Source organism: Mesoplodon mirus (genome assembly GCF_964341445.2).
Source record: "Mesoplodon mirus genome assembly, chromosome: 7".
In the NCBI taxonomy this organism is placed as follows: domain Eukaryota; kingdom Metazoa; phylum Chordata; class Mammalia; order Artiodactyla; family Ziphiidae; genus Mesoplodon; species Mesoplodon mirus.
Window position 1 is genome coordinate 74,503,329 of NC_138983.1, and position 25,902 is coordinate 74,529,230.

At 46.6% G+C, this 25,902-nt stretch overlaps 1 protein-coding gene across 1 annotated transcript in view; it reads right to left on the reverse strand.

Moving 5' to 3' along the window:
- Window positions 1-8,222: 8,222 nt before the first annotated feature.
- LOC309807970 (forkhead-associated domain-containing protein 1-like) overlaps window positions 8,223-25,902 on the reverse strand; it is a gene marked incomplete at both ends in the record, with an annotated part of 79,328 nt that continues 61,648 nt past the window's right edge. Inside the window, 9 exons of the mRNA XM_082627981.1 lie at window positions 8,223-8,421; window positions 8,958-9,178; window positions 9,602-9,697; window positions 12,611-12,735; window positions 13,422-13,545; window positions 15,432-15,533; window positions 19,277-19,381; window positions 20,408-20,497; window positions 22,757-22,887. Coding sequence (XP_082484107.1) covers window positions 8,223-8,421; window positions 8,958-9,178; window positions 9,602-9,697; window positions 12,611-12,735; window positions 13,422-13,545; window positions 15,432-15,533; window positions 19,277-19,381; window positions 20,408-20,497; window positions 22,757-22,887 — 1,193 coding nt within the window. The remainder of the gene's footprint in view (window positions 8,422-8,957; window positions 9,179-9,601; window positions 9,698-12,610; window positions 12,736-13,421; window positions 13,546-15,431; window positions 15,534-19,276; window positions 19,382-20,407; window positions 20,498-22,756; window positions 22,888-25,902) is intronic.

The window sequence follows — 25,902 nt, forward strand, 5'->3', positions numbered from 1 at the left end:
TCAAGAGATGGGCCCCAGGGCGGGTATAAGCTGCTTAAACGGGAAGGAAACTTTGTTGTGACTGAGGCTGTGTTCATTTTTCTGGGAAGAGGGCTCAGAACCTCAACCAGGTATGTCCCCAACAAAGGTTAAAGGCCACTGTGATTGGCTACTGTCCGGCTTAGGTATTTTATCACATGAAGAAAGAATTGTTCCCGGGGTAGGTGGCATGGGAACTGTGGACAAGGTCCCATGGTCCTTAGAAGTAAAAAGCGAGACAGTGCTTGCCTGGGGTGGCTCATAAACTGACACCTTGCTTGTTTTGACCTTTGACCCATGGTAGCTCTTTTGGTACATCTAGCCACTGCCTGGCCTCCTGGGACCCTCCCTGTGTCTGTCTGTTGAACAGAAAATTCCAGAAGGCCTCGGTGCCCTGAGTTTCCATCAGGGGCAAGCCAACATGAGCCCTAGCTTTTGAAAAACCCCTTTCAATCCATAGAAAGCCTCCCAGTTTATCTGGTTTGAGATGACCTCATCCTTTGTCACCTTCTCTCTTGTTTTCTGGAGGTTGCTCAGCGTCTTGCTGCTCTCTGCATTCTTTTCTCACGTGAACAGTGCACCTATTTTGGGCATTTTGTCGTTGTTGTTTTGGGTCATTCCCGTCACACATTTTTTATATTCCTTTACAGTCAGATCAACCTCATGCCTCTCTAGACATTTCTTCTCAGGTTTCCTCTGAATCATTTCGTTCGGTCTAAATATGTCCAGTGTTTCCTCCTTCCTCACTGCCCTCCACATAGACCCTCTCTTTTCCCCGGAACAACTGTTCTTTTCTTTCGAATCCCTGACCCAAATCCTCATCTTTCACCATGTTTTCTGACTTCTCCTAAGAACTGATTGTTTTTTGAAACTTAAGCCTCAAATATCATCCCTTCTAATCTGCGTCTGAATTTGGATCACGGTCAAGAAGCAGGCGAGACAGGAACGTGGCTGGGTAATTAGGATCCTCAGCAGAAGGGCTGAGTGTTCATCGGGGGGTCAGAGGGGCCTGGGGATGGAGGGAGAGGTATCTTCTTCTGCCTCGGGTAGGGCTTAGGGTGGGGTGGTCAGGAAAGCGCTAAGAAAAAAGGACCCATTTGACTTGAGTTCTGAAGGAAGAGTAGGATTTCCGGAGGTAGAGCAGGGAGAGCAGAGGATGGTCCAGGGCAGGAGCAGTGGGAATGGAGGCTAGAAGATGAGTCATCAGAGATGCTAGGGACAGGAGTACAGAAGGAGAGGGGTGGCCAGGTGCTGAGACCGCACACTGAAGGTCCATGGTCAGCCCTCAGATATGTTTGTCTGGCTTTCCCAACGTGTTAAAAGACTTTTAATTAGTTGCTGAAGGAATAGGCCTCTTTCTGTGGAGTGACAGAGAAACCTATTCAAATTGTCTTTAGCATGAATGCAAATTCACTGGTTACCAAAAATGAAAATTCTAGAGGGAACCTCTGGGTTCAGGCTCAGATGATTTCATGAGGCCTTGGCCTCTCTCCAGCTCTCAGGGATTCTTTGTACCATGTGGACCCAACCTTAGACAGAATCTCTGTATAATGGTCACAAAAAGGCGGCCGAAGCTCCAACCCTTACATCTTCTCAGCTTTAAATTCCATAGGGAAGTATAGGAGTCTTTTTCCTAAGCTTCCCCCAATGGCCTCACTGCTTCTCATTTTCTCTGGGTGGGACACAAGCCCATTGCTGAGCCTATTATTGTGGCCCAGGAGACTGCTCTGATTGGCTGAGCTTGAGCCAACATGCCCATCCCTGCAGCCAGAGGTGGAATCAACAGCGTCTCTGAGAAACTGGAATGAGACTAGGAGAAAGGTGTTGTCCCCAAAGGAGGATCATAACGCCATAATATTTTAGAAGAGAGGTGAATTGTTATTAGGTGACGAAAGCCAGATGTCTACCACAGTAGCCAACATGTACAGATCATTAACATCTGGATTTATGCCTTTTTTTGTGAAAATGGGAATATCTGGCAATACCTGGACTCTCTTCTTGTATATAGATCAACAATCTGCTGGGGTTGAGAAGAGGCTCCCTCTTTAGATACAGCCTATGTTCTGCCTGCCCAATGCACTGCTCATATTTCCTCTCTGGCTCCTGGAAGCACTTGAATTTTTATTGCCAGCATAATTTGATTCTGTAAAGAAATCTGTTTTTCCCACCAGAATGGAAGAGCCAAATGTACAGGGGTCAAATAGCTCTCCTGTGCTCCCACAAACTCCTGAGGACAAATGCCTGGCCGTTTTTGATAGTCTCATTCCTTGCTCATTTTAAAAGCCTTCTTTAAAAAAAAATATTGAATACATAGTGATTTTAGAATCTGTTATCTGATAATTCCAACATCTGAAGTCTTTGGGTGGGAGTGGCAGAGGGGTGGTGTCTCAATGTCTTGTTTGTTGTGTCTGCTTACTCTGGCTCATACTGACTTATTGCTTGGATGTTTAGTAATTTGACTGTGATCTCATTCTTGATTGAACTTAATCTGTGGGAATCCTGAGGGGTCTGATTCCTGGCTGCTTTTCTCTCGGAAGTCTTTTTTGTTTGTTTCAGCTGGATGCCGGGGATGCTAATAACCTCTGAACACTGACATTTATTTCCTCAACTTGGAGTTTTCCCACTGAATACATGGAGTATAAACTTGAGCCCCAGACCCACGTGGTTACAAACCTTCAGGGTGATCATCATCATCATCAGTATTGTGGCCATTATTAGTTTTCCCCTCCAGAGCCACATTGAAAACTACAGGTTTTCATAGGCTCTCCTTTCTGAAAGTCCAGAAAAAAAAATTTTTAAGCCCTCCTCTTGCCAGGGTGTGCAGCATCTTTGAGGGTGCCAGCTTAATACAGGCATCTTAGACTTGGTTAGCTCATCTTGCAAAGGCCCAAGGCTTAATCTCCCTTTTCCTGCACTTACTAAAGGCAAATGGCTTCCTCATTTGCTTATGCTTTGGTTGTAGCTCACTCTGTTTGTGTGTGTGTCTGTATGTTCCTTTGAGATTGCCTACATAAAAATTGTTTTTTATTCTGGGATTTTGGAAACACACACAAAACTAGAGAAGCCTGCGATTAACTCCATGTATTCATCATCCAGCTTCAACATTTTCCCAGTGTTCTCTCATTCTTTTTTCTCCCTTTTTGAGTTTTTTTCTAGGTTAATTTAAAGCAAGTTGTGTCATTTCACCCATAAAGACATCCTAACTGAAAGGACTTTTTTTTCCTTTACATTATCCCCGCCTTGACATGATCACAGCTAAAAATACTTATAATCATTCCTGAATATCATCTAATATTCAGTCCATGCTCACATTTCCTTGATTCTCTCAGAGATATCTTTTTTACTTTTATCTTTGTTAGAATCAGGATCCAGACAAGCTCCACACATTACACTTGGTTGTTATGTCTCTGAAATGTCTTTAATTCTGTAACAGCAACACCCCGCCCCTGACCTTTGTTATCCCCCAGCCACTGATTTGTTGGAGAAACTGGGTCTTTTGTCCTGGAGAACATTCACATCCTGGATTTGGCTGATCACTTCTTCTTGGTTTCAGTTAACTTGTTCCTCTTTTCCCCTTGTTTCCTGTAAACAAATAGTTAGATCTAGAGGTCTGAGGAGATCAAAGTCTTTTTGTTGTCCAGACGCCTTCATAGGTGGTACTGTGTGATCCATCCTGCATCACACAGTGAGCACATAATGTCTGGTCATCCTGTTTTTAACGATATTGAGATTGAATGGTAGGTCCAGTGCTAACAGACTGAGCCATCCATTACAAAGTCCCCAACGGCTTTTTTTCCCCCAATAATTAACATTTTTAATTATTCATTATGGTAAAATATACATAATATAACATTTACCATCTTAACCATTTAAAAATATACAGTTCGGGCTTCCCTGGTGGCGCAGTGGTTGAGAGTCCGCTTGCCGATGCAGGGGACGCGTGTTCGTGCCCCGGTCCGGGAAGATGCCACATGCCGCAGAGCGGCTGGGCCCGTGAGACATGGCCGCTGAGCCTGCGCGTCCGGAGCCTGTGCTCCACAATGGGAGAGGCCACAAGAGTGAGAGGCCTGCGTACCGCAAAAACAAACAAACAAACAAAACACACAAGTGGCACAGAGGAAGCCAGAATCTTGAGAATACCTGGGCCCAAGGAAATCTTGGAAGATAGTGAGTTAAAGAGAATAGTGAGGATAATGACGATGGTAGGAGAGCATGTATGCTTTGTGGTCCTATGTACTAAGGGTTTTGTATACAAGCTCCCATTGGGAAGGCTACGAGCTAGGTGCCATTTTTATTCTCGTCTTAAAGAAGAGGGATCTGAGCTAATTAAGCAGAGGGAAGGTTAGGAGCTTTTCCTGGCTGAGACCACAAGACACAGCGGTGGTCACGCGTCCTAGCCAGGACTTGATTGGCTGGAGATTTGATTGGCAGGAGAGCTGAGCGGCTTCTCCTGCCAGAAGCAGCCGGTGCCCTTCAGCCTTTCTTCCACTTCAAGCCCTGAGAAAGGGCTTGCGTGCTTCCCAAGTGGCAACTTCTGTGCATTTAAAAATTTCCTCTTGAAAATCCCAGCCTTAGCCCATTCACAAAAGGTATCTGGGTCCTTTCTTGGCCGTGGCCTAGTCGTATTGACCAAAGAGAAGAGCGCGTCCCATAAGAGCTGGCGGCTTTGGGAGGACCGGGGAAGGCGTCAGCTGGCAGGAAGCTCCCTGAAAGAAATAGAGGAATCCCCACCCATCCATGAGCTGCCTATTCTTCACCCTTAGAAACGGGGCTTGTGATATGCCAGGCACTGCAGGCATTTTGCCATTTAACCCTCCCGCTGCCCCACGGAGTAGGCCCCTTGCTAACAGTTTTGGTTGCTTTTGTTGAGGAACCTGGGATACAGAGGTCAAGCCACTTACTCAGGGTCATTCGGGGCAGCGGTGGGGCTTGACCCCTATTTGTTTGACTCCAAATCTGGCCTCTGAACTCTGAGAGACACTGCCGGCTTCTCGAGTGATGTGGGAAGTGGATTCGAGTGAGCACGGCCTGGGCCGCGGTTCCCGTCCCTCTGCCACATGGACAGAGCCACAGACCCAGTTCGCTGTGAAGGCCCAGCATCTTATACCAAGTCTCATTTTCACAGCCAGAGATATTAGTGTGGAAATAGGACTTTTGATTCTTGAAAGGTCTGCTTGGTGAAGAGATGGTCAAACATTTAAACTACAAACTCCATTTTTTTGGGGGGGGGGCAATTCTGAAGCTTAAGATGTGTAATTTCATCTCAGTGCTTCAACCTTGCCACCTCTGTGAACGGGTGAAGAGTTTCAAAGTTTCATACAGGAGGCTAAAAAACTAAGGCTCCTTGTGAAAATACTAAGTGTAAAACTTAGGAAAGAGGAATTCTACTTTCTGTTCTTTTCTGCTTAAAGACAACGAAGATATACTCCCTGGAAGGAACGGATGCCAAGACAGATGTATACAAGTGCCCTTTAGGATCCAGCAAAACTTTAAAATGTATTATTGTTTTCTTCCCGACAAACAGGGATTTCTGACGACATATTAACAACAAGCCTGAAATGCAAACCTGAGTCCTGGAGTGAAACCCCCAGGAGCAATGGTGCGATGTATCCAAGGGGGCCACCCTGGTAAGGGAGACACAGAAGGAGGGGGTGTGGAAAAGTGAACATGGGCGGGGGAGGGCAGCAGGTGGGGAGGGAATCCTGTTTCTGCCACTTAGTAGCCAGGGAACGGTACCCTCTGTCAACTCAGCTTTCCCCTCTCTCTAAGGGGCTGACACTTGCCAGCATCCCTTGCGGGTTGATGGGAGAGATGAAGCATGTGCGGTGTGGAGCAGGTGCCTGTCCCTTGGTAAGTCTTTCCCCCAGTTGTGAACACCACGAATTTGAAAGCTTCTAGCTGTAGCTCTTCTGGGGACCCTGACACAGGTTCAGCTTGGCCATTTCAGACCCTTCTCGGCTGAGGGATGTCCAGCGCCAAACAGGCTGGCATGTCCCTTGCGTTGTGTGTGAATGATGCAGCCCAGGAATAATGCATGTGAAACCTCATTATGTAAATCCTCAGGTTTTCAGTACATGACAATGGCTTTTTTGGGGCCCTTCTCTGTCCCATTCTGTGGTCTGGTGTCTCTGCTTTGGGACCTAGTCTGCCAAGCCCTGGGGGCGGGGGTGGGCACCTTGGGGAGGGGTGAGCTCTCCAGAGGGCACATCAAAGGGAAAGTCACAACTCTGTCACTGGCCCAGCTCTCCGTGGCATTGCTTGGTGTGAAAGGAAACTGTCCTCTGCCTGAGGCAGCCCCATGTCACACACAGACTAAGGCCTGTGATGTTTAATTCAGAGCAGTGAGCACTGGAAACACCGCATCCAGGCTCCCTCAGAGCAGGACAGCCACTTTTCATTTCTGGGGCTCTAAGCCAGAGAGCCTGCTGTCTGGAAACCTATTGCCTGGAAGGTTCGCAGGATGGAGGGCAGGCTTCTGCAAAGAACTATCTGACCATCACCTCCTGGTTGAGGAGAAGGGCACCCTTCTATGACCTTGGCCTCCTTAGAGCTCATGCAGGCAACAAACACACACATACAAATACACACACATGCCAACCCACAGCACATACTCACATGTACACACATACACGCAAGCATGCGTGTACAAATACACAGCCCCAAGTCAGAAAGACTGGCGTACTATTCTGGCTACTCAGAAGAGGAAACCCAAATCTTTATTCTCAGAGAGCTTATTCCTCGGTGTATCCCTGGCACCTGGCAGAACAATGAAAATCAGAAGCGCCGCCTTTAAAAACACTCGGGCTGTTCACTCAACTAATTGTGGTCATCTTTTCAGGAGGCAGGGAAGTCAGATCATGATGCTGGACACCCTTAAGCTCAGTACAGTGCTGTGTGTCAATTATGTCTCAATAAAACTGGTAGAAAAAAGAGTTATCTGGATAGAAAGAACAAGATAAAATACACGAATTATCAAAAGTTAAAAAAATACAGACGAGCTAGACTATGAGTCTCAGAAAGCACTGTTCACAACAGCCAGGACATGGAAGCAGCCTAAATGTCGATGGAGGAGTGGATAAAGAAGATGTGGTACAAATATACAGTGGAATACTACTCAGCCATAAAAAAGAATGAAGTAATGCCATTTGCAGCAACATGGATGGACCTAGAGACTATCATACGATGTGAAGTAAGTCAGACAAAGACAAGTATCATATGATATCACTTATATGTGGAATCTAAAAAAAAATGATACAAATGAGCTTATTTACAAAACAGAAACAGACTCACAGACTTTGAAAACAAACTTATGGTTACCAAAGTGGAAATGTGGTGGGGAGGGATAAATTAGGAGTTTGGGATTAACATATACACACTATTATATATAAAATATGTAATCAACAAGGACCTACTGTATAGCACAGGGAACTCTACTCAATATTCTGTAATAACTTATATGGGAAAAGAATCTGAAAAAGAATAGATATATGTGTATGTATAACTGAATCACTTTGCTGTACACCTGAAACTAACACAACACTGTAAATCAACTATACTCCAATATAAAATAAAAATTAACTTAAAAAAAAAGAAAGTTTAAAAAAATAGAGGCAAGCTAGACTATGAGTCTCAGAGAGGTTAAGCTGACATATATATATAGAATCTAAAAAAAAAAAAAATGTTCTGATGAACCTAGGGGCAGGCCAGGAATAAAGACACAGATGTAGAGAATGGACTTGAGGACATGGGGAGGGGGAAGGGTAAGCTGGGACGAAGTGAGAGAGTGGCATGGACATATATACACTACCAAATGTAAAACAGATAGCTAGTGGGAAGCAGCCGCATGGCACAGGGAGATCAGCTCAGTGCTTTGCGACCATCTAGAGGGGTGGGATAAGGAGGGTGTGAGGGAGACACAAGAGGGAGGGATGTGAGGATATACGTATGCATATAGCTGATTCACTTTGTTATACAGCAGAAACGAACACAACACTGTAAAGCAATTATACTCCAATAAAGATGTTAAAAAAAAAAAAGCTGCCTGAAGCCACACAGTAAATGGCAGAACAAGAGTCTAAACCTAAGTCTGCCTAACGCTAAAGCTATTCTGCCACCTTCCTTTGCAATGAGCGAATGCATTCTGTGCTGCCTGGATCCCACTGGGACCTCAGTTGGCTGTTTCTAAAGGGAGCTGAGGGGCAGCCTCAGAGGCTCTGCTCCGAGCAGGGACCTCTCACCTTCTGCTGCCTGATCGCCCTGGTGACCCTCTTCTCCTGGTGCAGCCGCTCTTCCATGTGCGCCAGGGCCTCCTTCAGCGGCGCCTTTGCTTCGGCCTCTTTGCATATGTCGTCCTTCAGCTTTGCCACCTGTGACTGGTACATCTGAACCGACACTTTGCTCTGCCTGAGCACACAGGAGAGACAAAGTCTCTTTTCTCCTCAGCTTTCTCACTCACCACCAATGCTCCCGACCTGGGAGATCCTCAGAACACTTCCATATACGCTTGGCTTCGCGGTTTCCTTACAAGTTGGGGGAAGGCTGAAGATGTGAGGACTAGAGGGCAGAATAAATAGCCCATTGGCTGTGGACGTGCAGCATGAAGCGGGCACAGGTTATGCTACCAGCCCCTCCCAATTTCCCAGAGAGGGTGGGGGAACGGATACCACTGAAAATACGATGGAATTACGAAAAGCACACACATGGTGAAACATCAGACACATTTATAAAAGGTGCACCTTATTCCTTAACAGTAGGGTACTTTAACTGCTGCTTTCTTGCCCAGAGACTTGGGTCCATCAGGCCCTGAGTCACCATCCCACCTCCCCACTCCACACCCAGGCCTCTGTCCTCTTGTCCTGGTCCCTACGGGTCTGCAGCTGCACCGAGGTTTAGCCTGGGGAATGGAGGCCTGGGCCTTTTGCCGGGGACACGGGCCATACTTGAGCTGTTCAATGTCCTTCTCGTATCGTCTCAAAAGCTCTTCTTTTCTCTGCAGCTGGTTCTTGAGTAGGGTGATCTTATCAAACACCAGGTACAGGTCTCTTTGTCGAAGCTGGTGGACTCTCTCCCTCTCTTTTGGGGAGAGGTGTTTCATGGACACGTGACCTGACATATCTTTGATGTTCAGCATAGTCCCGAGGGTTTTGCTCATATCCAAGTACTACGAGAAAGCGTTTCACAGGTAAGAGGCCTGGCCCAAGACCGCTGGTGGCCACTTTGAGGAGGCAAACGTCTAATTCTGTTTCATTCATTTTCTGCAGTTGCAGAGAAGAAACACATGCTTTGCAAATGAGTGCATTTGGGGCTTTTAGTAGGACTTTCATTTTCCCCCGCATCCATTTACACTATGCCTTTTTGAGAATTGGGGGGAGGGGTGGAGGGGGAATGACAACAGACATAAACATTCATTCTTACTACCCAGTCTTGCAAGGAATTGGGCTCTGCAATTTCCAGCCCATGCTGGGATAGGAGATGGGTCTCGTGGAGCTACTGTAACAACTAAAATGTATGTGGAGTTGATGTTTAAACTATCTGCAGGGCACGCAGGTTTGGACAGGAGGGGACTGATGCTGGGTATACCTACCAGCTTTTCACTAAGATCTAAAGCCTCAGCCACATCCGTTTTCCCTAACTTCTCAGTGGCCATGATGGACCCTGGGCTGGAAAGGCCATTTTGAGGCTGAAATAAAACAAAAGAAAAAAACTCACTTGGCATTCCATTATGATTTTCTACATCCAGAAGAATAACCCAAAGAATAATGGAAGAACTGGAAAGAATAATTTGAGAGAGTTGATTTTTTATATCATCTTTATTGGAGTATAATTGCTATACAATGGTGTATGTTCGTTTCTGCTGTATCAAAAAGTGAATCACCTATACGTATCCATATATCCCCATATCCCCTGCCTCTTGCGTCTCCCTCCCACCCTCCCTATCCCACCCCTCTAGGTAGACACACAGCACCGACCTGCTCTCCCTGTGCGATGCAGCTGCTTCCCACGAGCTATCTATTTTACCTTTGGTAGCGTGTGTGTGTATATATGTCCATGCCAAGAGAGTTGGTTTTAAATCCATTCTGACTCTGTGAACTGCTTTCTTTATGACTGTGTTCCTACCCCTTCAGAGCACGACTGCCTTTGAAATGATGCATCACTTGTGCCGTTCTTTGGCCACCGTCTCGTCTGTCTTCCCTTTAGGCCAGTGGTTCTCAACCGGGGGTGACTCTGGCCACCCTACCCCCTCCAGGACATTTAGCAATGCCTGGGCACATTTGTGGTTGTCATAATTGCTGCTGGCGTCTAGTGGGTAGAGGACAAGGATGCTGCTAAACACCCCACGATGCATAGGGCAGTCTCCCAAACAAAGAGTTACCTGGCTCAAAAAATCAGTACCGCTGATGTTGAGAAGACAAGCTCCAGAAAAATGGGGACCATGCGGCTTTTGCTCACTATCTCCCTCCTTGTGCCCAGCATGGCACCTGGCAATGAGTGGTGCATAGTGGGCATGTTTGTGGAATGAACGAATGAAGGTTAAGTGGAAAATAGCCTCCCTCCTTTTTATTAAAGGAATCTCATTTCTGTGCAGCAGAAACCATACCCTCACAAAATTTGGCCCAACCTTCTCCTAGCTCTGGAACCTGGTGGGTGGGCATCCCTTCAGAACCTTTCCAGAGACAATGCAGATAGTGTTTGCAGCTGCATCTCCCTAAGACCCCAACCAGCCAGCTGGCTGTTGGAAGCCCAACTGACTGCATGGAAAGGCCACCAGACTGAATAGGGGACCTGATCTGAACGACCACAAATAACCATAATAAGACTCCTTAAAAAATAAATTGGCTTTTAATGCTTGCCATGAGCCTCTCTTAGCCCTAGCATTTGTTGGCACTACCCTGAAAACCTCTGAGATTTAAAAAAAAACAACTACAAAAATATAAAGGCCCCCAAGTGACTGTGATAGACAAGAGTGGACATATTTGTCTATGTATCTATGGAGATGAGAATAAAAGAGGGTATCTGAAGATGACAATAAACCGGGCAGATCTGCTGCGAAAAGAACCTGAGATGCTGCTCAGTGTCTTCAGCTACCCTGAGCTGCATCCTCTGTACCTCTCCAGACGCCCCCTCTTTTCCTGAGGGGAGGGTCACTAAGGAAGAGCCTGGGCTACAGGATCCAAGCACGCAGTCCCCACCCGGTCTCTGCAGGCTAGCAGACACACCACCAGGGACACACCCCTGGTGTGTCTTCAATCATTATTCTGTGACCTTGGGTGAGGTACTTGACCTCCTGAAGCCTTACTTTTTCTTATCTGTTAAATGGGGACAATAATAGTAACTATGACACAAGGCTGCTACGATGGTTCAATGACATAAGGCATGGAGCCGGCTGAGCTCAACGCCTGGCACACAGTAAGCAGTTCACAGATGTCAGCTATTCTTCCTCCTGCTCTTTCGTTTAATTACTGCCAACCTTGGAGGATTGAGAGTTAGGAGGTTTCCTGCTCTGTGGTGTCAGTGGTGGGATGAGGGCTTGTTGCCAAGGGGAAGGTCAATCTTGGAAGCAGGACCATCAGGACATGAGATCCAGCTGAGCTCCCCACCTGGAGACGGTCCCTCCACTCCCAGCCTCAGAGAAGGAAGGTTCGATTTTATCAGGAAGACCAACACGTTTCTGAAGACTCACATCTCTAGACGTGTGAGCAAATGTCTAGAAAAATTGTAGGAGAAAATGCTGGTACAGAGAGGATGGCTTTATTATGTTTTCCAAAAGCTGGTTTAGACCAGCTGCCGCAGCAAGCCACGCTGATCAGAGCTGTCCATTGTCATGTGTCAATCAAACACCTGATCAAACATCCATTTAGGATACAGGGCACCTTCAACCTAACAATCAAATTACTTCTGAAAATCCTGGAAAACACAAACTATGCTCCCTAAGAAAGGAAGGTTTTCTTGGATAATACTCTTTAAATACTGTTTGACAATAATAACTATCATCTATTAAAGTGCTCGCTATGAGCTAGGCACTGGGATAAGCACTTTACATAATGATCTCCTTTAATTTTTCCATCATCATTTTACAGCTGGGAAATTGAAGTCCCAGAAAGGTTAGGGGCCTGCCCAAGGTCACAGAGCTTGCAGAGCTGGGATTAGGACACAGGTCTCTGATTCTAGAACTTGTGTCTTCTTAATCATCATGGCTCCCTTCTGCTGCCCTTTATGTGTTCATGTTTTTCAGTTTATAGCAAAAAGCAAATGTTAGGCAAGCTCATGGCATAATGTTGTACATTAGCTTGTTGAATCTTTCCTGCAGAATACAACATGTGATGTGAAAAGGAGGGCCCAGAGATTGTCCGGGCCAGCATCAGTGCAATGCTATATCATGCTGTACACGATGGGAAGCCGCCTTTCTATTCAAACATTGGATCACTGGTACGGCCAGGCACCAACCAGTCCATACAGGTGTTAGCCCATCAGGGAGGACCTGGCCTCGAACCAATGATGTATACAGTGGTGCCAGGGCACACGGCTAGTGTCTGTCCTCATGCCCACCCTCCCCACGTGTCAGTCAATGCAGAGACAAAGTTTCTTTGGTTACCGTTCGGATCTCTACTCTTGAAAAAGTTGGCAAGTCAGGTTTTGCATCCAATATTTTCCGAACATTTTTTTCCATCCCGAGGGTCTTTAAGTCTAGAAATGATTCATCCATGTGGTCCTTGTGATCTATAAAAGAAATAATTTACACTCAAAACAAAGGCTCAGGAAGAAGTTACTGCATGTAAAAGTCACAGCTGCTATTTACTGGACACTTACCACAGGCCAGTACTAATTAGCTCACCATCCTCCCTTGGCAGGTGAGGCATCGAGGCCCAGAGAGGTGACATGACTTGTCCAAGGCCACACAGCTCATATGAGGCTGCAGCCTCCCAGGGCGGGGGCACTGAGGGGGAACCTTCGGCCACAGGTGTGAGGATGGACTTGAACCCAGGCTTCTGTGTCCTAGCCCAGGGCTCCACCCAGCAGCAAGCTTGGTTTCTTGAAAGCCCTATTCCCTCTAAACAGGGTATTTATCCTGGGAAGTTCCCCAAGGTTGGTCCTTGCACAGCATGCGTCTATGAAAAAGTTTCCACTGGGCCACAGTGAAATAAGAAAAAGAAGGACAAGGTTCTGAGTTTTTCATGAAATCCTGTTTATTTAATATCAAGGCCTGCTCTTGACTCTGAGCTCATGCCTACACATCTATTTTTTTTCCTGCCCATCTTTTTTTTATAACTATGTTTTTTTAGTTATGAAATGATGGGGATAGAAGATGGTGGTCCTGGCAAATTGGTTAGTCCCTAAAGTGAACCCTCAAGTCTGGGGCCCATGGTTCTCAGCACAGAGGGGTGACTAGGCAGGAGGAAACTTACTTGACAAGCTGGCCTTCTCAAGTTCTTTAATTCGTGCACGAAGCTCAGATAAGGCCTTTTTCTGACACTGAATGACTTCCTCATGTCGGGACCCTTTGCACTTGGCTCCTAGATCACTGAAGGACTGCTCCTGTGGCCAGAATGGTGAGGACAGCAGTTTTATCAGTGATCACAACTCCCTCTCTTGTATTTGAAGAAACATGAACAAATCATGGATTAGCAGAAACCCTGTCACTTACTTAGTACCTTGGAAAATATCATTACAGGGCTTCAGCAGAGAAGGAATTTAAAAATTTCATTTTGAATACAAAGTCACGTCTAGGAAGATTTCCAACTTTCCTACCTACTTAGCATCATTATAAATAAGAGATCCCCCCTATGTTCCCTCCCCATGTTTTATTTCTTTTTTTCTTCTAATGTTCTTCTAAGCTTGGGTTTCCACTTGTTGTCATTCTGGTCTCATCTCTGAACAATCACATCAAATTTGCTCCTGGAGGGGCTTTTTTTTTTTTTGCCTGCACCATGCGGCATGCGGGATCTTAGTTCCCTGACCGGGGATCGAAACCGCGCCCCCTGCAGCGGAAGCACAGAGTCTTAACAACTGGAACACCAGGGAAGTCCCTGGAGGGGCTTTTATTTATTTATTTTTTTCTGCGTTACGCGGGCCTCTCACTCTTGTGGCCTCTCCGGTTGAGGAGCACAGGCTCCGGACACGCAGGCTCAGTGGCCATGGCTCACGGGCCCAGCCGCTCCGCGGCATGTGGGATCCTCCCGGACCGAGGCATGAACCAGTGTCCCCTGCATCGGCAGGCAGACTCTCAACCACTGTGCCACCAGGGAAGCCCCAGGTGGTTCTTATCGGCCAACTTGGGGAAAACCTTCTTCTAAGACTTTGTGGCTGAAAATGTAGTCTGCAGAGCTGTGCTATCGGTACCAGCTGGGAGCTGTTCAGAAATGCAGAATCCCAGGCTCCCCCCACCCGAGACCTGCTGAGTCACAATCTGCATTTCAACAACATCCCCATATGATCCGTGGACACCTTTGCGTTGAGAGGTGCCACTGTAAAGTATCCTCTAATTGGCTGGTTTCTGGAAAAGTAAGTAGCCGTTTTGGCCATGTGTTTCCCCTGATATGCATGAAGAGAAAGAGAAAGACTGAAATACTATTGGTTGGTCTTGCACTCACTGAGACACAAACCAGGACCCGCAGTAACGACTGGGATTTGTATCAATAAAATCAGCTGCGGTATATAAACAAAGTACCATTTCTAGACATTTCAATAACCTTGCCTCTTCAAGTTGATCTTTAAGTTGATCTCTGAGTTTTAGGGTTCAAGCTTCATGTTAATTCCTCCTACATCATTCACCCTCTTTAATTAATTTAGTTCCCAACAAGGAGTTGCTGAGATTCCTCCATCTAAGTACGTGCCCTCTGTTTCTCATAGGAAAGCCCATTTCATCAGTTTCCAGTAGTAAAGAGAAGGACGGGGACCACCTTACCGAGTCCTCTGCCATTAGCCGCTTGACTCTGGCTTTCAGCTTCTCCTCTTGCTGCGGTCTTTCCTCGGTCAGCTTCTCCTTCTCTGCCAGATGCTGCTGTAACTCTTCTTGCAGCAAATACTGCTGAGTTTCCCGAGAACTGCTGATCTTCATCTGAAATGAGGGGAAGGGGAACTGCAGCTGATGGGGGACAGGACTAACGCAGGAGTCATTTCCACTACCTTTGGGGGCGGGACAAAGGTTCACGAAACTTTCTTCAAAACACAGAAAAATGATGCTTAGCTTAGTAACTAATAGCGAAGTAGTAGAGCATCGTGGTTAAGAGCTCAGACTCTAGATCTAGATAGAATCTCAGCTCTAGTTCTTTCTAGACACTTCTTCGTATAGAAAATAAGCGGGTGAACTAAGGCAGGCCGTCTTCCTCCTCATTCATCCCTGCCGGCCGCTTGGGTGCGGGATTCCGTGGAGAGCACGGGCCCGTGAAGGGGCTCTGCAGCACGCCTACCTGACCTACTGCCCTTTCCAAATTGGCTTTAATGAGGTTTGCTCTGTTCCTCATTTCTTGCAGCTGAAGCAATTTCCTTCTGGAATCCTGCCGAAGCTTCTCTTCAACCTGAAAGGATGATGAAACCGAGGGCTTGCTGCTAATGTGATCATCATGCCCTCTGGGGAAAGTCTTCTGGGTGGGCTAATGGGTGTGGGGGAGTCCCTGAGGGGTAGGGACAGCTGCAGCCCAGCAGCAGGGGTCACAGGCATGCACAGGGTGGAGGCAAACTCACAGGGAGTTGCCCCCTACGGGAAAGGGCCGAGCTCTGCACCCGGGGCTCAACTATGTTCTACCGCACACTCCCATCCCAGCTCGGTCCCTAACAAGCCGTAAGACACTCGGAAAGTTATTTCACTGCTCCGTGACTCAGTGTCCTCATCTGTCAAATGGGGATGATGATACTAGTATCACTGCATAGAGTTATTGTGGGGATTCGATGTTTGGAGTAGTGCTTAAGGGCTCTGTGAGAGTGTTAAGTACTGTTGTAACCTATGAAAGGTGGACGGGAATGTCCGCCGTACAGTCTCGTTCTAATAACTCGTGATGGGTACTTGGAAATGTTATGATTGGGTTTATTATCATAACTGTTTGTCGTCACCACTTTGAGCACACTCACTGGTGGTAACCTCTCTGGAGGCTTGCCAAAGCAATGTCTATTAAGAATTGCAGCCTGCCAAGGAAGGCCTTTAAAGTGGAGAAGCTTGCCTACTTTTCCCCCCTTGCTTGGGTAACAGTCAACGCACGGTAAGCTTGGGCGTGCTCCACGCTACCCTTGGCTGGCCAGTGTAGGCCTCGCAGCTGCTCAATTCTTGGATGCACCTGCTGAGCCCTGGGCCCTGGCACTAACAGGAAATGAGGCAAACTCTCATAAATAAATGGAACGTTTTTGTGCTGAAACAAATTCACAGGCTGTGTTTTTACGGATCTGAAGAGGGGGATCACAGGGATGTAATAAAAGACCCAGAAAAGCCCTTAAGAGCTTTCTTCTGAGTAGTGTGGTCCAGTGGAAGAGCCTCTACCCAGCTCCGTTACCTTGGAAAAGTCATCTAAGCTCTCTGGGCCTTAGTTTTCTCCCAGGTCTAAACATGCTCTGACTTCTATGTCAGCAGCCTTTTTCATATGCTGCAAAAGCCAAGTCCAGCCTTGGACTCTGCCCTTATCTGTGCTCTGCATGAACAGCCCCCGTTCCCGTCCCCAAGCCTCAGAGTCACCTTCAACAGCCGCCCTGCTCCCTCTCTCACACTCGGGGGTCTCATGCCTATCCTCCAACCCCTCTCACATGCAAGCTGGACTGTGACAAGTGGCCTCCTCGCCTCGAGTTTAGTTTCTTCCAGTGCAATCTTAACGGTACTGTGAGAGTTACCCAGCTGTAAGGCAGCTCTGTCCAACAGAACTTTCTGCAACGGTACGGTACTCTGAGTGAGGCTGTGTTGTCTAATACGGCAGCCACCAGCCACATCTGGGGATCGAGCACTCGAAATGGGGATGGTGTGACGGAGGAACTGAACTAAACATTTTAGTTAATTTTCATTATCAGTGTAAACAGTAGCATGTGGCTGTTTGCTACGCCAGGGTAACTGAAGTCAGACGAACCTGGAGTCAGACAAAACCGACTGTGCCATTGGGTTAGTTACTTAACTAGTAACTGGTAGCCTTGACTTTCTCATCTGTAAAATGGAGAGGATGATTTCTAGATCACAGCGCTGTTGTGAAGATGAAGAGATGAAATGTTCAAGGTAACTCCTAGTATGTGAGAAATTGTAACTATCATTTTCACCCTGATTACTGTCCACGAATGTCATTGCATCAGTCACTTGTTCAGAAGCCTTAGTAGCTCCCCACTGCCTGTGTGGTACAGAGCCCAAGCACGTGAACTAAGGCAAAACACCAAGCCAGGGATTCAAGAAGCCCCTACGAACTCAACGAGGTAAATAAAACTGAATCCACACCTAGATAAACCATAATAAAACTGCTGGAAATCAAGGGAAAAGACAATCTTAAAAGCAACCGGAGAAAAAGACAGATTATGCAAAGGTACAACAGTTAGGCTTACAGATGACTTCTAAATAGAAATAATAGGAGCCACAAGACAATAGTGACATATCTAATGCTGTATCTAATGTGCTGAAAGAAAAGAGTTGCCCTTGTAGAATTCAATACACAGTCAAATGTGTTTTAAGAATGAAGGTTAAATATACATCTCCAGACAGACACACAGGCACATTTGAGAATTTGTCATCAGCAGAGCCACAATGAGGGAAAACATTAAAGGGTATTCTTCAGACACAAGAAAAATGAACCCAGGTGGGTGATCAGAGATGCAGAAAAGACAAGCAACAGTAAGGGTAATGTGTGGATATGATACTGACTATAGAAAAACACTAATAATGTCTTGTGGGGTTTTAAGTATCAAGAGGAGTTTAGAAAATGACAGCAATGGCTTATAAATCTGGAGGGGGTAAGTGAAGTTAAGGTGTTTGAAACTCATTGCACTGTCAAGGAGAAGGGCATAATTATCAACTACTATTGTAGCTTGGTAAGTTAAGAATGCAGGGCTTCCCTTGCGGCACAGTGGTTGAGAGTCCGCCTGCCAATGCAGGGGACATGGGTTCGTGTTCCGGTCCGGGAGGATCCCACATGCCACGGAGCGGCTGGGCCCGTGAGCCATGGCCGCTGAGCCTGTGCATCCGGAGCCTGTGCTCCGCAACCGAAGAGGCCATAACAGTGAAAGGCCCGTGTACCGCAAAAAAAAAAAAAAAAAAAAAAAAAAAGAATGCATATTGTAGTCTTCAGGATGACTACTAAGAGAATAGTAGAAGAGTGAAAAACTTAATTAATGTGTGATTTTGGTGAGTCAAGGATGAATGCTATTGTCTTACTATTACTAAGAGAATAGTAAAAAAGTGAAATATTTCCAAGCTAATAGAGGGGGAAAGTGGAATAAGAGAAAACCATCCACTCAGAAGGAGGCAAGAAAGGACAGAAAAAGGAACATACCACAGATGGTACAACTGGTATTGAGCAAGAAGGTAGATTTAAACCCCAGTACACGAGTAATTACATGATATAAATGGACTAAAAGTCAAAACTGTCAAACTGGATTTTGTAAAAATGATACGTTATTTAAAGGCATATGTCTAAACCTTAAGACAAAAATTGACAGAGAACATATGAAAAAGATATGGTATGAAAACTCTAACCAACAGAAAGCCAGTGATGAAGCTAAATGACAAAGGAGACGTTAAGGGAGAAACGCTACTAGAGATGAAAAGGGACATTTCATGATGATCTAAAGTTTTGCTCTACAGGAAGTATTAGGATTCTAAATTTATATGCACCTAGTAACACAGCCTCAAAATATATAAAGCAAAAATCGTTCATATTAAAAGAAGAAACACACAAATTACAAACATGTTGAGATTTTTAAAAACATTCTCAATGATGGAACAAAAAGACAAAAAAAATCAATATGAGAATTTAAGTTGGATCAACATCATTGGCAAACTTGATTTAATGGATCAATTCTTTCTTACATAATTTCACAATTAAGATCTGAAGGCAGTCTAGGGTTGTGGTTACACACAGGAGCTTTGGAGTCAGGCAGACCTGGATTCAAGTTCTGCCACAACTACTTTATGCAAGTGAACTTGGATAACTTCCTTCACCTCTGTGAGCCCCAGTTTTCCCGACTGTAAAGTGGGGTTAATACCAGTATAGACCGCATGGGGTCATTGTGAGGATGAACAGAGATGATGCAGGTGGAGTGCTGGCCCCAGAGTGGTTCCCAGGCCGACCTGTCCCTGCCATACCTTGCTCTTTTCCCACAGCGTCATAGAGATCAGGCTCTGCTCGGTACTGCTCCTTTTCAGCTCCACCCTGAGCTTCCTCATTTCTTTTTCCATGTCATGGATTTGCTGAAAGAGTTCCAACAACAGGGAAGTCAACTTCACAACTCATTTCATCCGGTTCATTAAGGCAGAAACCTAGTCTGAGATTCGTTAACTCCTTCCCTTGGGGGACAATTCCAGGTATTTGAGGCAAAGTAGACTTTCTTTCAACGGATGCAATGAAAGTGCTGGGTGAGGGAAAATTTGAGTTTCTTTTGAAGATCAGCATGGATCCTGGATTAAACAGTACAAGATACCTATCCACTCATTAGAGTCTCTTTCCTTGGGGCATATTTTTGAGTTCAATCTAAATAAGGGCTGTTTGGAAGACACAATGGGCACAGTTTGGAAGAAAAGAACAATGACATTTTTCTTTTTTCTCATTTGAGGCAGAGAAGTGTGCTCCTGACAGAGAGAAGAACACACGTCTCCTCCCCCCGTCCCAGGCACCGTCCTTCCCAACGGATGGAAAACGTATGCCTGGTGATGTGCACGAGGGTTCGGGCCGGTACAGGGGGTGAACATTTACATTGAGTGGTCATCTTTTCATTGTATTCATTTTTATGTTCACCTTCCATACAAGGCCAGTGATACATTTGCTTTTTATTTTGTTTTTATGAATTGTTGTAAAATTGAATGTATTTAAGCAAAAATACTTCAAGAAGAGTTGTGTTAATAACAGTGTTCAGGGCTGTGATAAAACTTGTGACAGTGGATCATGAAAGTCTGGGCATCACAAGTCCAGGGGTAGGGACCACGGTGAATTTCTAGCAGCATACGGTGGCCACCTCCCGTCCCTTTCCCCAGGGGAAACCTGATGAGGGGCCTTGAGCCAACTGCCCAGAAAATCTGGGGAGAGTGTGTTTTCCATGGTCTTTTCACCCATCTCTTTGAGGGCAGCAAATCAAAGAATTAGGAGACTACATTAACAGACAAACACCCAGAAAGCCCCAGAGCTTGTGCTAGCTAATGGGCCAAAGAACCCCTCCAAAACCCTCAAGGCCACAAGCTACGCTTTCAGTGGACACCTAGGGGTCAGGAGGTTCAACGCACGGTTTTGCAGAGTTTTAACTCTTTCTCTTGGGCTTCCCACTTCTCCTCCTGGGCATCTTCCTTCTGTAACTCTTCTTTCAGCACTGAGCACTGTGGAGAAAAAGGACAAGGCCACGGGGGCTTGGCTGCGGGTCCCAAGTACCTGTGTTCATGCCCAGGAGTGTTTCCTGCTGTATAACCCAATCACACCTCTGAATTCTGAGAGGCGAGACCATTTGTGTGATGGGAGCACGGGATCCTGCAGTCCTTCCCAGTTCACCCCTCTCCTGAGTTCTGAGGAATAGAGCATCTAAGTTCCTCTTCAAAAGCCAGCAAACTTCACTGCAGGGGAAATCCAGCTTTGTAGACTCTGGGTACTTAGGGTGCAGGAATTGGGATGTTTTCACGCTGTGACCGGTGAGGGTGGAGGGGGCCGGGCCAGTGAGCTCGGGTCCATCTTAGGGCTTTTGTGCAGGTTGCATCTCAAAGACACAACTGCCCCGACTGGTGTGGAGGGGTAAACGGAGCTGTCTTGCCCGAGGGCGGCTTGGCAACAGGCATTAAGGGCATAAGGATGGATGTGCCTTCTTTTGACCCAGCAATTCCCACTTTAGGAATGTACCTTAAGGACAATGACTGGAGAAATAAGTAAATCTGTAGTTTCAAGGATGCTCTTCACAGAATTGTCAGTAACAGTGGAAGAAAAAAAAAAAGAGGAAACAACCCAAGTGTTGTTTAGAACAGCAGACCACTTTATAACACTGGGTACATCCAGGAGAATGTATGTAGCTTTTAAGACGAATGATAAGAGCGTTGATTTATTAGCACGGGAAAATAGTAAGCATTTAAAAATTAAAAAAATGTGCATAGTATAAATTCACTATAAAATGATTGATTGATTGATTTCTAGGCAATATATAGAAACAAGACTGGAAGAACATACATGAAAATATTAACACTGATTTCTGAAGGTAGCATTTCCTCTCCTCTCTTTTTATTTTTTCTTCTCAATGTCATCTACTTATTTTTCTAAAATTAACACACATGATGTATGTCATTAAAAAAAAAAGGCATATCAAATGTTCACAAAAGCAGTACCCTTGGTGGTGACGAGCCCTTGTGCTATTGGCCAGCACAGTCTAGAGGAGAAGGGACCTCATTCTGAGGTCAACGAGGAAGGGGAAACGGGGACATAAATCATCCAAATGCACTTCAGGAGGTAGAAGAGCCAAGCAGGTGCTGTCTTTGCAGATTCCTTCTACTTAGCACCAGCTCTGCATCCCCTTCCCGTCCCCAACACACACACACACACACACACACACACACACACACACACACACACACCACATTAAACAGCTATAGCACATGCCTGGGAAGACACTCTGCTTGGGAGAAACGAATGCAGAGGGCTTGGCCAGGCAGCCGACCTCGGGCAGAGGCAGAAGAGCACAACTAAAACCAGCCTCCCACTTCTCAGAAAACGATTTTGTCATCCCCATTTCACAGATGGGGAAATGGAGGCCAAATAAGTTACAATAAAAGAAAGCTCTGGGATGGGACCCTGGTCTGTCTGATCCCAAAGCTCATGCAGTGCCTTTCACCAGCTCCAAACTGGGTATGGTACTACGTACCAGGTATTACTTATTGTGCCTTTTCCTTGGAACCTCAAGATCTGTTCTCACCCCAGCCCCATGCAGACCTAGCTATCGGGTAGCCTCTGGGAATCTCTGAGTTGCCACCTGAGATGAAAGCTTTGAGGTTTTACCTTGACTCACAGAAACAGGCACATCATGCAAATACTGAGAAATCTTATCCTATAGAGGCAGGATTCTAAAGTTAGCATTGAAGGCAAGATTTGCAAAGAGTCAAAGTTACATGTAAAAAGCTCTTTGCTTGCCTACCACGTTCATCTTCCATAGAGACATTCCACACACTAAAGTCTAAGGAAGAAATGAGCGTCTGCGTGTTTGCATCTGGATCTTCAGACGTTCTGCTTTGAAGACAGTTATGAGATCCAGTGGTGCTGGGACCACGATGCAGCCGTGTGGTCATCCTTGCTCACAGGGAGATCGTATTCTGTTTAATATTAAACTTTGTACTGGCAGTATATGCTCATAGGTGGGTTTGTTGCTGGGATTAAACAAACTCATTTATAATAGGGGTTAGAAAATGTTTGCTGGATGTGAAAATATATTATGCTTCTTCTGAGCCACATACACACTGTCCTTTGAAAGGCTTCAGAGAAGTTGGCCACCTGCCCAGCAGCTACCCTCCCTGTGTCCTTGGGCACTGGCCTCATCTCACCACTGTGTGTCATGTGACTCCACTGTGCTTTTCGCAGCTACAATTTGCTGATGACCCGACACTCACTCTGGAGCTGAGGGCTTCGAGCTGGTGATCCTTTTCTTTGTTCTCACTTTTCAGTTGATTCACCTCCTGTTGTAGTTGTTGAACTTGACCATCCTTTACTAACACGTCTCTTTGCAAAGATGACACCATCTCTGTAAAAGAACCAAACCAAACCAAAACAAAAGACTCATGGAGGTGAAAGAGGCAGGAAGGATTATTGGCAACACCATGGCTGTCAGCCAACGTTTGGACAAGACTTTCCAAGCCCGGGCCACCACCGGTGCCCTCCTAGGACTGGGGAGGCTTTTTCCAAGGGTCACAGAGCAGGAATGGGAATGAGAGCAAAGTCCACGGAACAGGGTTTGAGGCTTCAGTGAGAATGAGGGGCAGTCAGCACCAGCGAGAGGAGAAGCCTTTGGGGGCCCCTTGTGGGCACAGGCCAGCCAAACCTGGGAGGAGAGGCCAAACCATGGACCTGGGGAACAAAGTCCCAGCACAGGGAAGGTCTAGGACTTCTTCTCCAGAGGCCAGGAGACGGGCGTGTGGCAGAGGGAACTGCTGGACACTATTGATGGGGTGGTTGGTTTCACAGTCCTCTGAGTTTGGACCCCTCTCTACCACTTATTAGCTTGGTGGTCTTGGACAAGCTATTTCACCTCCCACTGTCTGTCCCACACAGAGTTATTGTAAGGGTCAAATGATGCGATATGTCCCAAGAACACAAAGTGGCTAAATTATGTTTGTTACAGGGCGCCTATGATTTTTCTCGGCAGCCAGCTTCCAAAATGGCCCCAATGATCCCTACCACCTAGAATTCATGCCTTGTGTAGCCCCTCCCAACCTGAATAGGGCTGCCATGGGTAACCAATATGATACTGTGGAAATGACGGACTGTTTCCTCTCAGGCTGGGTCATAAAAGACACTGTGGCCTCCTCTTTGCTCTCTCTCGAATTACTCACTCTGGGGGAAGCCAACTGCTGTGTTGGGGAAACTCAAGCAGCCCTAGAGAGAAGCATGTGTGCTCAGGGACTAAGGCCTCCAGCCAATAGCCATATGAGCAGCCATTCTGAAGGGGGATCCTCCGGCTCCCCCCGAGGCTTTAGATGACATGACTTATGCCCCAGCCGACATCTTGACTGCAACTCATGAGAACTAAGTCACCCCCCTCTCAAATTCCTGAACTACAGATACTGGGTGAGATCATAAATATTAGTTGGGGATTTATCCATTACATTTTGGGGTAACTTGTTATGCAGCAATAGATAACTACTCCATTACTGTAGTATCATTTTTTTTAAACATCTTTATTGGAGTATAATTGCTTTACAATGGTGTGTTAGTTTCTGCTTTATAACCAAGAGAATCAGTTATGCATATATATATCTCCCCATATCTCTTCCCTCTTGCATTGTAGTATCATTTTGAATAAAAGTGGGAAGAAGGGTGCATAAATGCAGTGGTATTGGGTTACCTCATACGGTTCTTTTTTTTTTTTTTTTTTTTTCCCGTACGCGGGCCTCTCACTGTTGTGGCCTCTCCCGTTGCGGAGCACAGGCTCCGGATGCGCAGGCTCAGCGGCCATGGCTCACGGGCCCAGCCGCTCCGCGGCATATGGGATCCTCCCAGACCGGGGCACGAACCCGTATCCCCTGCTTCGGCAGGCGGACTCTCAACCACTGCGCCACCAGGGAGGCCCCGGGTTCTTTTCTTAAAAGAACATCAGGCCCAGTTTTAGTGGTAGGTTTCAATCAAGAATGTCTATGAAATAAAGCACAAAATGCTCCAGAATTTCATTTTAAAAATGAGCTTTGCCTCCAGGACAGAGTTCAGTTACTTGGAAATCCCTCTGGGGCTTGCCACACTTTGAGTGGGTCCAGCCCATCTCAAGCATTATCCCAACCCAGGTCTGTCCGACTCCCTGATCGGAGAAGGTGGGATCTGAGACAGGCTTTGTGCTTGGATGAGGTTTCACTGGCCGACATACGGGAGGAAGGTGAGGACCAGCGAGTTCATCCTTCCATTCCTGGTGCCCAGAACAGCACCTAGCCTGGGGGAGGTGCTCAGAAAATATCTGAGGACATCCCAAGTGAGGGAGGAGAATAAGCAGAGACCTGGGGGCAGCAGGGGGTGGGGCTGGGTGTGATTAAGTTGCAGAGTGAGGCAGAAGAAAAGCACAGATTCATACAGAGATGGGGATTCACGTGCGACTCAATGCTATGCCTGGCTTCTACAGCTGTGGGCATGTTTCCTGCTACGCGCTGGCTGCCTTCAGAGTGATGTGCCCCTCCGAGGCTCACTGCCTCCTCCCTATCACCTGCTTCTCTCCCTCCCCTCGTCTGTGAGTGGTCCCATCCTCTTCAGGTCTCTAGGCATGCCAGTTTCGGCTTAAAAAACTCCACTGGATTCCCAACACCCTTGGAATAAAAACCCAGACCCCCCGACCCTGCCCAGCCCCACAATCCCCTGTTCACTCCACGCAGCCTCGCTTGCCCTTGGCTTGTCCTTGCCCACCTGAAACAGGTCCTCTCTAAAAGAAGGACATAGCCGTGGAGGATACAGCATAAACTGGTTAGAATCGGCTAGGTCCAAGGGGGCGTAAGATTCGAATTCCAGGGGGAACTGGAGCCCCATTACAGGCTCATTGTAACACATGAGCGAAATGACACACGCACCAGCACCAGGACTGTTCCGAGCCTGAGCATAAAGGTCAAAAAGTGGGTGGTGGGGCTTCCCTGGTGGCGCAGTGGTTGAGAGCCCACCTGCCGATGCAGGGGACATGGGTTCGTGCCCCGGTCCGGGAAGATCCCACATGCCGTGGAGCGGATGGGCCCGTGAGCCATGGCCACTGAGCCTGCGCGTCCAGAACCTGTGCTCCGCAACGGGAGAGGCCACAACAGTGAGAGGCCCGCGTACAGAAAAAAAAAAAAAAAAAAGTGGGTGGTGGCCCAATGCCTCGAAATCCCCGCCCCTTCCCCAAAATATTAGAGTTGTCCCAATCCTCCCACTCATTAGCCTATAAAATTACCCAGCCCATAAAAACTAACCGCCCCATATTTGGGGGCCTCTAGCCTTCTGAGATGGCCCACACTCTGTCTGTGGAGTGTGTTTCTCTCTAAAGAAATCCACTTCTTACTTTGTCTCTCACTGAATTCTTTCTGCATGAGAC